The sequence below is a fragment of the Siphateles boraxobius genome, unplaced genomic scaffold (assembly GCF_051911475.1).
Source record: "Siphateles boraxobius isolate OS27281-9 unplaced genomic scaffold, OSU_SipBor_1 11, whole genome shotgun sequence".
Classification (NCBI taxonomy): domain Eukaryota; kingdom Metazoa; phylum Chordata; class Actinopteri; order Cypriniformes; family Leuciscidae; genus Siphateles; species Siphateles boraxobius.
Window position 1 is genome coordinate 9,904,992 of NW_027508711.1, and position 14,922 is coordinate 9,919,913.

At 38.3% G+C, this 14,922-nt stretch overlaps 2 protein-coding genes across 7 annotated transcripts in view; both read left to right on the plus strand.

The window, feature by feature from the left end:
• Positions 1–80: 80 nt before the first annotated feature.
• On the plus strand, positions 81–9,925 carry pgk1 (phosphoglycerate kinase 1). The gene is made up of 10 exons (XM_077195784.1): positions 81–270; positions 1,722–1,772; positions 2,183–2,338; positions 2,568–2,712; positions 5,574–5,677; positions 5,798–5,917; positions 7,747–7,861; positions 8,152–8,331; positions 8,443–8,620; positions 9,108–9,925. Exons 1-10 carry the CDS (start codon positions 206–208, stop codon positions 9,245–9,247), a joined length of 1,254 nt encoding a protein of 417 aa, XP_077051899.1. The 5' UTR covers positions 81–205; the 3' UTR covers positions 9,248–9,925.
• Positions 9,926–11,760: 1,835 nt separating this feature from the next.
• Positions 11,761–14,922, plus strand: part of amot (angiomotin) — a 36,171-nt gene continuing 33,009 nt past the window's right edge. For 2 of the 6 annotated variants that reach the window (XM_077195797.1, XM_077195805.1), the window contains exons 1-3: positions 11,761–11,832; positions 12,107–12,234; positions 12,589–12,639. In XM_077195797.1, coding sequence (XP_077051912.1) covers positions 12,147–12,234; positions 12,589–12,639 — 139 coding nt within the window. In that variant the 5' untranslated portion in view covers positions 11,761–11,832; positions 12,107–12,146. Of the gene's footprint in view, positions 11,833–12,106; positions 12,235–12,588; positions 12,640–14,037; positions 14,481–14,922 lie in introns of those variants that run through there. The other 4 variants (XM_077195845.1, XM_077195860.1, XM_077195815.1 and 1 more) reach the window with 4 other exon arrangements.

Genomic DNA, 14,922 nt, shown 5'->3' on the forward strand with positions numbered 1-14,922 from the left:
CCAACATCCTATGTGTTCAGTTAGTGATTGATTGACAGCAAGCGTATCCAATGAGCGCTGGATTTAGAAGCGCATATCTCGATTAGACCCGCCCACACTGTGTGCATCAGCTTCAAGCTAAGGTCACTCTCATTCGGGATCGGGAACTGAACCAGCACTGCACCACACCAGCAAAGGAGAGTTTTTCTGCAAATCTACAGCCAGAATGTCTCTATCAAACAAACTCACTTTGGACAAGGTGGAAGTGAAAGGAAAGCGCGTCATCATGAGGTAAGGGTGAATTGTCACCGGCACATTCCGTTATATCGTTCACTAACGATGTTTTAACATCGTGATCTTAATTTATTGGCTATATGGCTTTTCTTAACTTTAATTTTAAGCTTTGATTTTTGGCGAGGCTGTGCAAATGAAACTTCAATCATTGATAACCGGAAGTGTATCTGTCACGCGTCACGTTTTTTAGATTCCCGATACGTGCAGGACGGCAGATGCACCAAAAAACTAGCGCGTGCGCATCCTTTAATATCAGTCATAACTCTGTTGTTTTAAAATTTAAATTAAGATCTTTAAACCCCTCACACTTTTTTTGTCCATAAAGGCTGTAAAATTCCTTGGTGAAATGACACCACCCAGTTACAAATGTCAAATGGTCAGGGAGCCTCCGTCACTTTATTTTTGTACCATACCGACAAACAGAACGTTTTCACATTACATACTGTTTTATAAGGTCTTTTGAACGTGTGCTGGCGGGTTTATACCAGTAAGCACATTCATTAAGTGGCGTGTTCTTACTCGTTTGTTATACTCCTGTCACTCACGCATGCCAGGTAATTTCTTATGTACATAAGTGAAGATTGTTTCTAATTCATTCCGCTAAACGACGTTCACATTCTCAGCAGCTGTTAGCATAAATTACCTTTGGTATTCTGAACGCGCACAATCAAATGTCCTGCCAGCAATTAGACAGAAAATCCTGCCCTGCCCACCGTCTGTCGCTTTATTTAACATTTTTCACCTTTATATAAATACCCACATGATATAATAATAGCACTTTTTGAATAAGTAATTGACAGCCATGTTGAGTGCGTCACAATGACTGAGTCAGTATACATTGCAGCGGTTGCACGTGGTTTTACAACATCCGCTGTCAGGATCCAAACTGCTTTAATAATGTTGTATTACAAATATTACAGTACAGCAGCATCGACAGCATTCGCTGTTCTCTATCCTGAATGCATCTATCTCACTGCTGTAAGGGGGCTTTACAGTGTTACGTAATTCATTGTAGTCATGGAGACCATGTGAACGTGCAGCAATGTGCACTCCTATAGTATGCAGCTCTCAGTAATACACAGGTTTAGTTGTTCATTAATGTCACTGTACAATCCTTATTTATTAAAGTAGCTTTTTTATGAATTTAAAAATGTTTGAATTTCATTCATGCATATAACAAATCACTAGAGATGATAGCTATATATAGTGCTGTCAAATAGATGAATGACATCTAACATAAGTGTACTCGCCCTCATGTCATTTCAAAGACCTTTGGAAATTAAACGAATAATAAACCAATAAAGATATTTTTGATGAAATCTGAGAGCTTTCTGACCCTTTCTCGAGCCTACATATTTAAAAATAATAATTAATCATTCCATTAAACCATAGCATTTTATGTAGCTAATTTAGTAATAGATCCATTTATTTTTCTCTCTCTCCAATAGGGTTGACTTCAACGTCCCTATGAAAGACAAGACAATAACAAATAACCAGAGGTAAGATGGATATTCCTGATATACCAATATTATTGCATTCTTAACCAATAATGGTTCGTTCTTAGCACAAAGAGGAATTATGTTGATTTCAATGATGTTTATATGCTCAAACTGTCAACTGCAATGTTGTTACCTTGAAAATTGTCTCACAGCTTTGTTGCTTATAAAATGTTTGTTGTATATAATCATCAGTCTATTTTCTTGCAAAATATCAAGATTAGGCCTACTCAATAAATGTTAGTTCATAGAATGTCAGCAGTATTTTTTATGTTTAGTTTGAGCAACCATTTTGAGACATACATTTTTTTTTAAGTTATGTTGTGTGTATATAGACCTGACTCTCAGTTGACAAACACATGTTAGACCTGTGCTACAGTATTTGTAACTAATGTTATATATGCTCTCATCAGAATCAAGGCTGCAGTCCCATCAATTCAGCACTGTTTAGATAATGGGGCCAAAGCTGTAGTCCTGATGAGCCACTTGGGCCGGCCTGATGGAGTCCCCATGCCAAACAAGTACTCTCTGGAGCCTGTGGCTGGAGAACTCAAGAGCCTGCTGGGAAAGTAGGAGAGCTCAATATAGACTTCTTAACCTACACATTACACCATCAGTTAAAGATAATGTAAACCTTCAAGCTAAGTCTGTTTAACATACCTGATGAATAGTTTTACTGCGTAAACATTAGAAATATATTGTAGAAAAGCGTCATCAAGATGACATCTTAATAGTAATGCATACTTAATTCAGCTTAGTACTTCGCCACCAACCTTGCTGTTTAATTTGCTTCTAAAGAGACATTCAGTTCCTGAAGGACTGTGTGGGTCCCGATGTGGAGAAAGCCTGTGCAGACCCACCTGCCGGTTCTGTCATTTTGCTGGAGAACCTGCGTTTCCATGTGGCCGAGGAGGGCAAGGGCAAAGATGCGTCGGGGAACAAGGTCAGTGCAGCGTATGTCAGTGGCCCTGCAGGTAAAAAGTGCCTGGTCATCTTAGGCCCTGTTTAAACCATAGACTGTAAAAAATATGGACAAAGCGTCTGTGATGTCACCCATAGACTTTCTGAAGAACGGTTTTGAGGCCGTTTATGGGGGGTATGGGCGGCGCCACCTTGGAAAATCTTTTCAGAAAGGATACAGAGGTGGTATGATGTGTTGTCAGATCATGGCCGAGACGTCAAATTTCAGGAATTCCACTCGGCGCAGCCCTTTATCAGCTGTCAATCACGCTGTTAATCACGTCCTTATTTGTTATACATTTTATATCTAAATACAATCTAAACCAGGTGTGTCCAATCCTGCTCCTGCCGATGGACTGTCCTGCACAGTTCTGCTGCGTCCCAATTCGCCTACTTATATTCGCCTACTTATACTACAACCTAAAAGTATGTACTCTTTTTGTGAAGAAAAAGTACATACTTTTGAGTGTTTAGCAAAAGAGTAGGCAAGCTTTGGGACATACTATCATCTTTAACGGACAGATCTGTCGCTTGCATCCAGTCACCGTAAACTGCCCTGTAAATCATCCTGTCACAGTTAAAATCCTCCATTCAATCGAATTTGATTTCCTACCGTTTCGGAGAGCATGTTCATCTGCCAGTCGTGGGTCTTTCATGTGGAGACTCTCCTCATGTGTTTGCAATTTGAATATAATGATGCATCTAAAAGGTAATGGCTAAACATATCTTTACAAAAGTTCACAATGCTGCTGTAGATGCAATATAATGTAGACAATATTGAAAAAATAAATTTTCGTCAGGTTAGATGCTGATAATTAATCATTCAAACCTCTTTATCTAAACCTCTCTACATAACCGGCGGACTCGTGCGCGTCCTCCATGTCTGTAGTTTTTTAACACTTTTCACTCGTGTTTGTATTTCTAACCGAATCCTAGTCCAACGCGCAATGGGTTGTGGGCAATATTAGCCATTAGAGTGTGCATCGATCTGCACTTCGGATTCTGACCGGAAATAGTAGACCATACGGGTATCTTTGGAACACTCATTTCAACATACTACGATTTGGGACGTACTAATTCAATTTTCGAATACTATTTAGGACGGATAGTATGCGAATTGGGACGCAGCATTCATCTCCAACCCTAATCAAACACACCTGAAGCAACCAATTAAGGTCTTCAGGATCACTTGAAAATTAAAGGCAGGTGTGTTTTATTAGGATTGGATATAAACTGTGCAGGACAGTCGATCGGCAGGAGCAGGTTTGGGCACCCCTGATCTAAACTAACGAGTTAGAAAAAAATTCACCCCCCTCACAGTTGTTAGGCACTCGGAACCTATCGAAGAATACAATAAAAGTCCATGAGACCAACCTGTAAAAACATGAATTTATGCTGTGAAAATTGACATTTTTAACATGGGGGTCTATGGACATTTGCTCCCTTTTGGGACCTGGTCGATTAGATCACAAGTGGACGACACTGAATACAGGCGTAAACGGGGTTTAGAACGTTTTGAGCTTGTCCCCTTTTGGACCACTTCCAGAGGTTGTCTTAAACTCATTAGATCGGATTGCGTTCATAGTGTAAACGGTCATGTGGTTGAATGTTCAAGAAAGGCAATACAATTATTATTGTTCCAATTCTAGTAAAAACTATAATAAATGTGTTAAATAATTGTTCTTGTTCTTTCCTTCCTTTGACTGTGCGGCCCAGAAAGAAGCCACAAGAGTTTACGTTGAGTTAAATGCCAGATACAGACCTTAAATTTGATCATACAGTAGGATCTTTGGCCTGAAATGCCACACGCAAGAATTTAAATTAAATAAGAGCAGGTTAGTTTGTGTAGCTTTGAATAGGCAGTAATATAACTACATATATTTAAAAACAACTATACTGGTTTTACAAATCTCTTACCAAATCATTCTATTTGGGCTCGAGAGGCTAATAATTGGCTTTTATCATTGTGTTGGAGCTTATCTGCAAAGCACATGCTACTACTGTTAAAGTCTTCTTTGGCTGTGTGTGCATGCAGAGAGATACTGTACTCAGCTGACCTATTGACATTTTTAGGAAGGTCATGTGTGATCATGTGGCTTTTCTGGTCCTTGAAGCCCTGGCTGGAACGAGTAGAGACCAAAGAAAGAGACTGGGAAACTGCCATGTCCTTTGCTGGCAAGAAACTGCAGCTTGGCATTTTCTGGGCACCTGTGTAACCTTTCATCCACAGTAGTTTAGAAGTTATGAACTTTGAGTGCATCTGGATGGCAGTAATGTGATCATAACGGCATGTATCGTTGGTCTTGACCCAGGGGTCCTTCTGTAACTGGGTTTAAAATACTCTCTCCAGTTTACCATGCAAACACAACTCTAAGTTCAACATTTTGTTGGTTTATACATTGATTTCACATAACACTGAAAAGCAGTGTTCAAAAGCTCCCCAAAACCTGCCCAATAAAGTGATTTAAAACTAAATAATATTGACAAAATAAAATGACAAGTTTCCCAAGAGGAATCTGGACTAAAGGCTGTTCACATAAAGATAAATATTCAGTGAAATGAAAATGTTTAAATCCATAAACTTATTTTCACACTGATCCTTCATTTCATTTTTATGTAAATGAAAACAGTTACTGTTGATGCAGCAATTTTTTTTATTTTTATGAAGAGGTTCAAATATCTTTTCTATCACACAAACTGGTCAACCAATAAGATTTGTACGTTTGGTCATGTGCACAGAGGCACTGTTACATAAAGCTACGACTTGGTGAATCTGTAATATTTAATAAATAAGGTTCAGGTGGCATCATATGACTTACAAATGATTTCGATTTATCTTTTCAGACCAAAGCAAGTCAGGTGGAAATCGATTCTTTCCGAGCCTCCCTGTCCAAGCTGGGTGATGTTTACGTCAACGACGCCTTTGGAACTGCGCACAGAGCTCATAGGTACTCCATTCCACAAAACCGTGATAGGAAAATAAAAACTTGCATTGTGTTTAGTCTGAAAAATATCAACATGACACATTCTTATTCCTCTTGGTTTTCATGTCTAATGTCTCACTCCAGTTCCATGGTTGGAGTGAATCTCCCTCAGAAGGCAGCTGGTTTTCTGATGAAGAAGGAGCTGGACTACTTTGCCATGGCCCTTGAGAAACCACAGAGGCCTTTCCTGGCCATTCTCGGGGGGTGAGTGTTATTGACCGAGTACTCTGATAGCTTATCTTTTTAGTTCTGAATACTGTCTTGCTTAAGGAGGATAAGTACCCAGGTTTAGTGATTAAAAACATCAAAAGACCTTGCTTTTGTCCTGCGAGATCTTGTTCATGATCTAAGGAAGGGCTTTTACGGAGTTCAACCAGCCGAAATGAATGAATAAAAGAATATTGGGCTGTATTTCAGTGTTTTTTAGGAATCATCCATCTTTTCTCCATTGAAAACCAGTTCAGAAAGCATCAGTGGCAGTCCAGGAATAGTTGCGTTTATCCTCTTATGCAACAGCAGGATGTGTGACAAAGTCCTTGTTCTACGGTTCTTTAAGCCTTACATATCTGTCTGAAGAAAGAATTATTTTTATTTAAACATTTGTAGATTTCTACCTTTTTTTTTTATATAGTGTTATATCCTGATGGTGAAACCATTGCAATGATGGCAAATAAAGCTATGATCACTACAAAGTGTTCTCGTGGAAATGCATAATTGAATTTAAATGACTTGCAAAAGTCAGGCCATTGCACAACTTACACACTCATTATGTACTTACTGGGGCAGTTCATATCTGATGTTTGTCCCAAATAACAAAGTTCACTCAGGGAATATGCCCATTGATAAACTGCAATGCACAAAAGCCTTAAAGTCCCTGTAAAGTCAAAATTATGTGTTCTGAGTTTGTCATATCACAGAAAAATGTGTTATTAGCCACCCATCCAAATTTGAATTATAAAGAAAGGCGGCAAGTACATAAAATAAGCTATCAAAATCTTGAAAAAATGAGCAGTAGTCTCTGCTCTCAAACGCTGGGGGCTTGTCCCCTGGCTGTGCTGAAACCACGCCCACTCGTGGTAAAGCTTCCGTTGCCACACTCAACTGTCACCCGCTACAGCTGGAAGGGATGCTCCTAGCAGCTTATTAGGTTAATTAACGTTATAACATAAGCACACAAACTTGCACTCATTGGTGGGCACGCACTGCCAATGATGGCACCAGTTGTTGGCGCGACGGGAGGATGAAGGCCGAGGCGAGAGATAGTCGGTTCGGCCCCATTGACCAGTAACAGCGGATTATCAGTGAATCCCAGTTGTCTCCGACGAAAGTTTATAAAACTATCCCGTGTAAAATGATCACTACAGAGGCGGGTTTTGGCGGTGATCCTCAGCTCTCCATCAAAGTGTCTCTTCACAAAATTAATCCACCTCTTCTTGATGTGATCGTTTTTAGGAAATTTTGATAAGGACACCGATCTGTTTTGTACATGATCGCGTCCAGGTAGTACGCATTTCCGTGACGAAAACATAACTAGCAAACTATACGCCGTAGTAACTAATAATAGTACTGACAGTAACTCGCGAATGCGATTGAGCGGCAAACTGATGCAAATGTGCTCTATTTATATTGAGCCAGCCTCAGTGGCTCTAGTGCGTCATCAAGTAGGGGCGTGTCCAGGAGCTCAGGGTCTCCTGTGCGTCATCGAGCCCCGTTTTAGACCCGCCCAAAAAATCAGGAAAATAGCAATGGTGAAAAACTGTTTAACGGTCTAACTCCACAATTCATTACTTCAGAGTTCAGTCTTTGTAATATGTTTTAGCAATACATTTCTAACATTTATAATGTGTTTAGAATTTTTTTTTTAAATTGCCTTTACAGGGACTTTAAGTTTTTTTTCTCATAATTAGACCGTTGTAGGGCACTTCATGCAATTTGTCAGAGGCGAATGTTTCTCAAGTTTCATCCCAATAAGATTTAATTTTAAAAATGAACATTTCATTGAAAAGGCTTTGATTGTTGTTTTGATCGGATAGGGCCAAGGTCAAAGATAAGATTCAGCTGATCAACAACATGTTGGACCAGGTGAATGAGATGATCATTGGTGGAGGAATGGCCTTTACCTTCCTCAAGGTTCTCAAGAACATGGAGGTGAGTGTCCTGAAGCTTCCTTCACACTGCAAACCAAATTGGGTTTTTTTTGGGGGCTTGTTTTGTTAAGTCTAAGTTGATTGTAGAGACCATTGGTGGCAATTGTTCTACGATCAACTTAGGCTTACAATGCTTTTGGGAAATGCAGCCCTGAACATTACCTAAATTTTTGGAATTAAAAGTTGAGGTTATTCACTTATTTATCCATAAACGTATATGGGTATGTCGCATAACCTGATTTCTGGAATACCCTCCTGGAGTTATAAATATTGTCATCTTGTTGTGATCAGATCGGCACTTCTTTGTATGATGAAGAGGGTGCCAAAATTGTGAAAGACCTCATGGCTAAAGCTGAGAAGAACGGCGTGAAGATCGCACTTCCTGTTGACTTCGTCACCGCAGACAAGTTTGACGAGAAGGCGGCAACGGGGACTGCATCAGTAGCAGATGGTATTCCGGCTGGCTGGATGGTAAGGCAGACACATGTTAGATTGTTTAGAGCTATAAGATCTTCTCCTTTTCCTGTAAGTGAACTAGAGGCAGTTGTCAAAAGAAGCCCTTCTGGTTGTCCTTCCACCCAGGGTCTGGATTGTGGTCCTGAGAGCTCAAAGATCTATGCGGAGGCTGTAGCCAGAGCCAAGCAGATTGTGTGGAACGGACCTGTTGGTGTGTTCGAGTGGGACAACTTCTCTCGTGGAACCAAGAACTTGATGGACAAAGTTGTGGAAGCGACCAAAAATGGCTGCATCACCATTATTGGCGAGTTTTATATTTTATTTTTCATTCAAGGGGCTACCTTTTGCCTGGAAAACATTTAATGGCTCGCATCTAATAGACTAGTGGTTGACTGATATATTGTCTAGGCTGATTATTATTGTCAGGTATTAGGCAATTTCTAATTCTCACCATTGTCATGAATTGTGTTTGTTTGCTTGGTTTTATTGTGTATATATATGATCATTGAATTTTTGCCATGAAAATGGCCTTAGATGCTGTCATGGCATTAAATAAAACTATATATCTCACCATTGCAAATATAAGCTTTAAGCTTCTCTGTTTGGATAATAAGGCTACGTTCACACTCTCAATATTATGTGAAATGAATATACATTTAAATGCAGAAATTGTTGTCATTTTCTTTAAATTAAATAGTGTGATATCATGTAGGCCACCCTGCTCTCTAAGATAACAGCCATCAAAAAGTTTATATCGATCTCTATAATTGACTTCTTTCTTTTAATTTCAGGTGGGGGAGACACAGCAACCTGCTGTGCCAAGTGGGACACAGAAGATAAGGTCAGTCATGTGAGCACTGGAGGCGGAGCCAGTCTGGAGCTGCTGGAGGGTAAAGTGTTGCCTGGTGTCGATGCCCTCAGCAGCGTGTAAGCGCTCTGAGGCTCTTCAGCCAGAAGGTGCTCATCTCCCAAGAAGCTGTCATCCTTATTCACTCAGTGTTTGTTCAGCATTCTATAACCTATCGGGGATGCAAAAGACGACTACTCCACTCTATGGACCGCTAACAGTATGCTGTGCTGGACTCCCTGACCTGGGCTGCGTTTCTCAAAAGCATTGTGAGCTAAGTTAATCGTACAGGACCATTGGTTGCAATGGTTCTACGATCAATTTAGGCTTACGCTGCTTTTTGAAGCACAGCCCTGTTCACTCATACACATCCATTTTGTTTTTCTTCAATCAAATGACCTAAAGGGTTTCTCATTCAACATATTTCCATCGGTTATGAGCGAAAGGTTGACATCAGCAGTAATGACGGTTTCTGTTATGATTGTTACCTGCTTAAGTGTTCATGTGTGTCCCGTTGTAGTCTGAATGTGTGCATTCAGTGTAAACCGTTGTTGTAATTCTAGAGTTTATATTTGATATTTGTTGCCTTGCTACAGATGTTGAGGACCTGTAAAAATGTAGACACTTTTCTCCCCATATTGCACTTGTCATAGACCTGCAGCTTATGAGATAGATGTTCTGCACTGGAATTATTATAATGGGCTAATGTTAGATCCAGACAACCTGTTGTGGAAAGAATAATAAAAAAATATTTAAACTTTTTTTTTTTTTTGCCCAGAGTCTTTTTTTCTTTTCTTTTTTGTCAGCACGCAATATATTTTAATGTTATCATTGCTAAGTGTATATGCACACTTTACCTGCATACATGGTGTAGTCCCATAAAGCCATATATAGCAAATCCCTTATGAGCAAGTTATTTTTAGTGAACCAAAAACACTGATAAATATTACTTGTGTAAAAATGTTCTGTAGTGTGACAGCTCAAAACTGAACAACCTTGGATGGTGTTTTAATACCAATATTTGCATGGTGCATTAAGGACAGCAGGGGAAACATACTGGTACTGGGGAGGCATGTCTCAGGCAGGGGCCTGTACCATGATGGTAGTTGAACAAACTTAAGTGTTTAAAGTGTTACAGGATTAGTTTTGAGTTGACAAAACCAATCCAACCAGGCTTTGTTGGTACTATGATGCGGATCGTCAACTGTCAGGCTTTGATCCTGAGTTTAGGTGTGACATCAGTAGTGAACAACCAATCACATGCTGAGAGTAAAACTGAGATTCATTTCTTGCGAGACAAGCAGCGCGATTCACTAAAGAATATTACGAGATTGAAAAATATAAAGAATTTAAACAAAAATGGCTGTCTATGAAAGAGGACAGCTAAAATAAAAAGTTTCTATTTCAGTGCAAGTAGAAGCTGTGAAGTTAGTTTATACATTTGATAAAGTTAGAGAAAACCTAACATTTAAGCTCACATGTAGTCATTTATAGCTTTATCTTTTGATTCTAAAGCGCATTTATTATATTCTATATTTATTTTCCATGATAACGATTCCAAACACGCTGTACATGCAACAAAAGTCCCCTGAACTTTAAAACTTTGGGAAATTATAAACCTGAATTGTATGGAACCACATGGGTATATTCAATTTGAAATGTAATATGCAAAATGATAATGCAATATGTAAAATATCACAAATTTTTTTTTGCTGCTTATTTAAATTGCTTAGTTAAAATAAGCTAAAGCAACACAATTCCTATAGATTTTGTTCTAACTTAGTTTAGTTTAGTTCTAACTTAGTTTAGAAGTGTTCAATCCACTTCTATCCACATATGTAAAATTGAAGTTTACTTAATCCATTTGTGTTGGGATTACATAAATGAGTTGTTGAATTAACTGGAACTGCAGTTTTTGTTAGTTCCCAGCATGCTTTGCATATGGCTGAATCTAGAGAGAGTCCATTTTGAAATTTTGTGTGTTCTTGTGCAAGATGAGAAAAGGGGGAGACTTGATAATAATGTGTTATAGTGTTTAAGGTTCAATTATGTTGGAATGATTAGAACCATTTAAATTACACTGGGTTACCATTGTGGAGAAGAGCGGAGCATTTGCTTAGTATCTGGACTGATAAAATAATCATTATACTGCTTTGTGAAAGGGCTTTTGAAGGTAAGACTTTTATGTGCTGGTTTTAGTAGCACAGTGTTTAGATTTGGTTGTGGGATGCACTCAAATATTTGAATCTGATTTAGAATAATGAATATATGAAATTCCATTCATGTATCAGGTCATTTAAAATGACTGATTAAATTACATGTTGGAGTTATATGAACACATTTTGTTTGTTTAACTTACATGTTTAATGTGGGGCTGATGTACAAGAATAAATCATGTAATTTTTTACCCCCCACACACACTTTTTAGTGTATTCCTCATATTTGAATTGTTTAATAACCCCTTAAGTGTCATTAAAAGCAAATATTGTGTAAATAACCTCTGCGGACATCACTTTTTCGCCACTACTTCATAAGTTTGAAAGCCCCTTATCTGGACTACATTTCCCATAATGCATGTCGTCTTAGCTCCGCTCTCACCTGCCGAGGTGTGTATGCGTCATTCAACAGCAGCTGTGAGCGAAAAGTACGGGGTTCTTTTTGGGCTCGAGGTAAGATTATGTTTTGAAATTATGTCACATGCGAAGAATAAGTCAGTAAAGACTTATAAGAGCGTATTTATCTAACCAACAACTGTATCACAGCATACAGCAGTGGAAGAGAACAAATGAATAGGCTAGCTTACTGTACATGTGTAACAGTTAATGATCCAATTTATTCCAAACACTAACTTTGGTAAACAGTCTGAAATCGAGATCTTTATATTAGGGAAATGTTTGTTGTTTGTATGTTACATTCAGTGCTTGTGTGATGTGGATTTTTAAGAAAAGATGCAGAAGACGAGAGTGTAAAAAATACAACAAGCATGATTTCAATCGAGGAGTGGAGCCCAGACCAAGTGTCCACATGGATGAAGCATATTGGATTTCCTCAATATGCGCAGAGTTTTGTGGGTGAGGTTTTTCATTTTCATCGAACATACAAAGTTACAACATCACAAAGACGTTGAAATTTAAAAGTCGGTAGACTTTTGTGTGTGTTGTAGGAGTTAAAGTAATCATTGACAAATCACGTTGTCAGACGTGGCGTCATCACAAGAGGGCGCTCAGTTACAGTGTTCAATCCTCATGTTTTGCTGAGATTGACTTTTTGTTTTGGGTCCTAGTTATAGTATTGTGATGCCATTATATTTCCACCCCAACCCAAGTAATATAAGTTTGAAGTGTCTCATCAATAAGAAATTGTGTTCATAGTTAGTTCTCATAAGAAGAATATGTAAACCGTTTTACTTATTTATTCCTTCACAGAAAATGGATTTTCTGGATTAGATCTCCTGGAAGTCACTGATTCAGTTTTAGGTAAGAAGACATGCTTTTCTTGTCTTACATTTTTTTAAAAATAAAAGAAAGAAACGTAAGGCACTTTCAGGCCTGATTTTTATTACCCATCTTTACACCGAGTAGCCTATGTTTAATGTCGCTGTATATGTGTTAATTAGTTTGTATGAATAATTGTTGCAAACTGAAAGGCCTTAGTGTTTTTGTCACATGTAGTAGTCTGTTTCTCATTGAGGTAGGTAATATATTTATTTTACATGTCTGAGCCTGTCAGTAACAATCCTTCGTTGTTTGCAAAACCCCACTGAACATTTACCATTACTTCAAACAAATGTAGAGCTATTCATCTTAGAAAGTATGAGAGGATAGAGCCATTATAGGGTGGGGTTTTGTTTATTTAGTAGAAAGGCATCTTTCAAGCCATTATCATTAGGCTTTTGCTAATGCAATCATATTTGCTATTGTACTGCAGCTGTTCTCAGAGTACAGAGAGATATTGACAATAACTTAATATTGACAAAAACAATCTCTTGTTAAATTTACTGCTGTGGTTTTTAGAACTTTAGGGGATGGTATTTTATTATTTAAATGTCTGTTTATTTCATTCAATTATGTAAGATTAACTTAGGGTACCTATTTGAGCTATTGAAATCCATTTGTTACTGTAAAATGTACTGATAATAACAATGGCGGTACAATGGAAAGGCACGTACATGATGACTCGATACGTCCAACAAAATTTGCCTCTCCAGTAAGCTATAATAGTAAATTTACATGTACAACGCTAACTCTTTTTAAAAAATAATAATTGGCAACTTAGCCAAGAATAGACGACTCTCGCAAAAAATTTTCTTTAAAACTGTCATGTAAGATGTTGCCCTTCCGCGGGATTCAACTCTCTCATGAACAGTTTATAAAGTTTTAAATATGGATATTTTCTTGCAAAAAACCAATTGCTTCACTTCAGAAGGAATTTATTTACCCACTGGAGTCATATGATTTACTTGTATGATGGATGGATACGCTTTTTAGAGCTTCAAAAACTTGGGCTCTATTATTCAGTGCCATTAAATCTGGGAAGAGTCAGGATATTTTTTAATATAGCCTAACTCTGCTTGTGTTCAGCTGAAAGAAGAAAGTCATATACACCTAGGGTGACTTGAGGGTGAGTAAAATATGGGATAATTTTTGGGTGAACTATTTCTTTAATAGATGAAGAAGCGTATTATAAACAAACATGGCATTTATTGAGGAGGAAAGCAATACTTTTTATATTACTTTAATTATTTTCTTCTGAAGTGACTGAATCCGTGGGCTGCGCTACACAAGACTCTTTGACAGGCTCCTGATCTTCAAGCACACAAAAGCTTTTTGTACTTTTCTTGCTTGAGCGACGTTCCTTAAAGCCAACAGAAGAACAGGAACAATCGACAAACTCTCCGAAGGAGGGTCTCTCCTGGCTTTAGAAAAAAAAAATGCTTTGGATTCCCTTAAAGTTCTCAGCAAAGGGGAATTTTTTTTTTTCTCCTCACGACTCTTGAATTTGTAAGTAATTTCGCTGCAAGTTTCGTGTGAAGAGGGGGGCAGTCCTTGTCCTTCCCCTCACAGCACACTTCTAGTGGAAGAAAACACATTTCAACAACTCAAAAATGACAAGGAGAATGGGGAACGCGTTTTATGTGAACAATAGTGCAAAGATGATTGCAAAGTTCCCCTCGGTCTGGCGCCTTTACACTTTGTGAAGCGTGTTCGACGCTTTGGAATCCGCCGAAAAACTTGTAACGGACTTACACACAAGACTTAGGACGCACAAAACAGGCTGCAGATCGAAATAAAGCGGGACTTGGCGAAAACGTATCAAGGTAAATACCTTTAAACAGATTACTCATGTAAAAATCATTATTTAAGTCGATTTACAACGATTCTTTTTTTAAGTTAAGCGAGTTTTACTCAGCCTGCAAAAGTTCCAACATTGCGAATGCAAATGTGAGGCTTATCCTTGTTTGAACGATTTCGTGCTTTGAAAACATAAGACATTTTATTAAATAGGTTTATCAGTTTATGTGTAAACTTTGCATGCATCCTCTGCTCTTGCAGTAAGTAGCATTGCTGTTACTCTGTAGGAACGATTATGACATGCGCAGTCCTGACACATTTGCTACAAGTCAACCTGCTCATATGGCCTCGCGACATGCATGAACACTGTGTACTAAGCTATTAATAATATGTGAATATAAGGTATTAATATGCATATTTATTCTAGCAGAATCATGTTTTAGGCTGTATGATAACTGTTTGTTAAAA

What these genes read in the sequence shown, in the direction of transcription:
- pgk1 (XM_077195784.1), top strand. Translation starts at nt 206, where the DNA reads ATGTCTCTATCAAACAAACTCACTTTGGACAAGGTGGAAGTGAAAGGA. An exon ending in ACAATAACAAATAACCAGAG is followed by an intron (nt 1,773 to 2,182) that starts GTAAGATGGATA and finishes TGCTCTCATCAG; the next exon opens with AATCAAGGCTGCAGTCCCAT. An exon ending in ACTGCGCACAGAGCTCATAG is followed by an intron (nt 5,678 to 5,797) that starts GTACTCCATTCC and finishes GTCTCACTCCAG; the next exon opens with TTCCATGGTTGGAGTGAATC.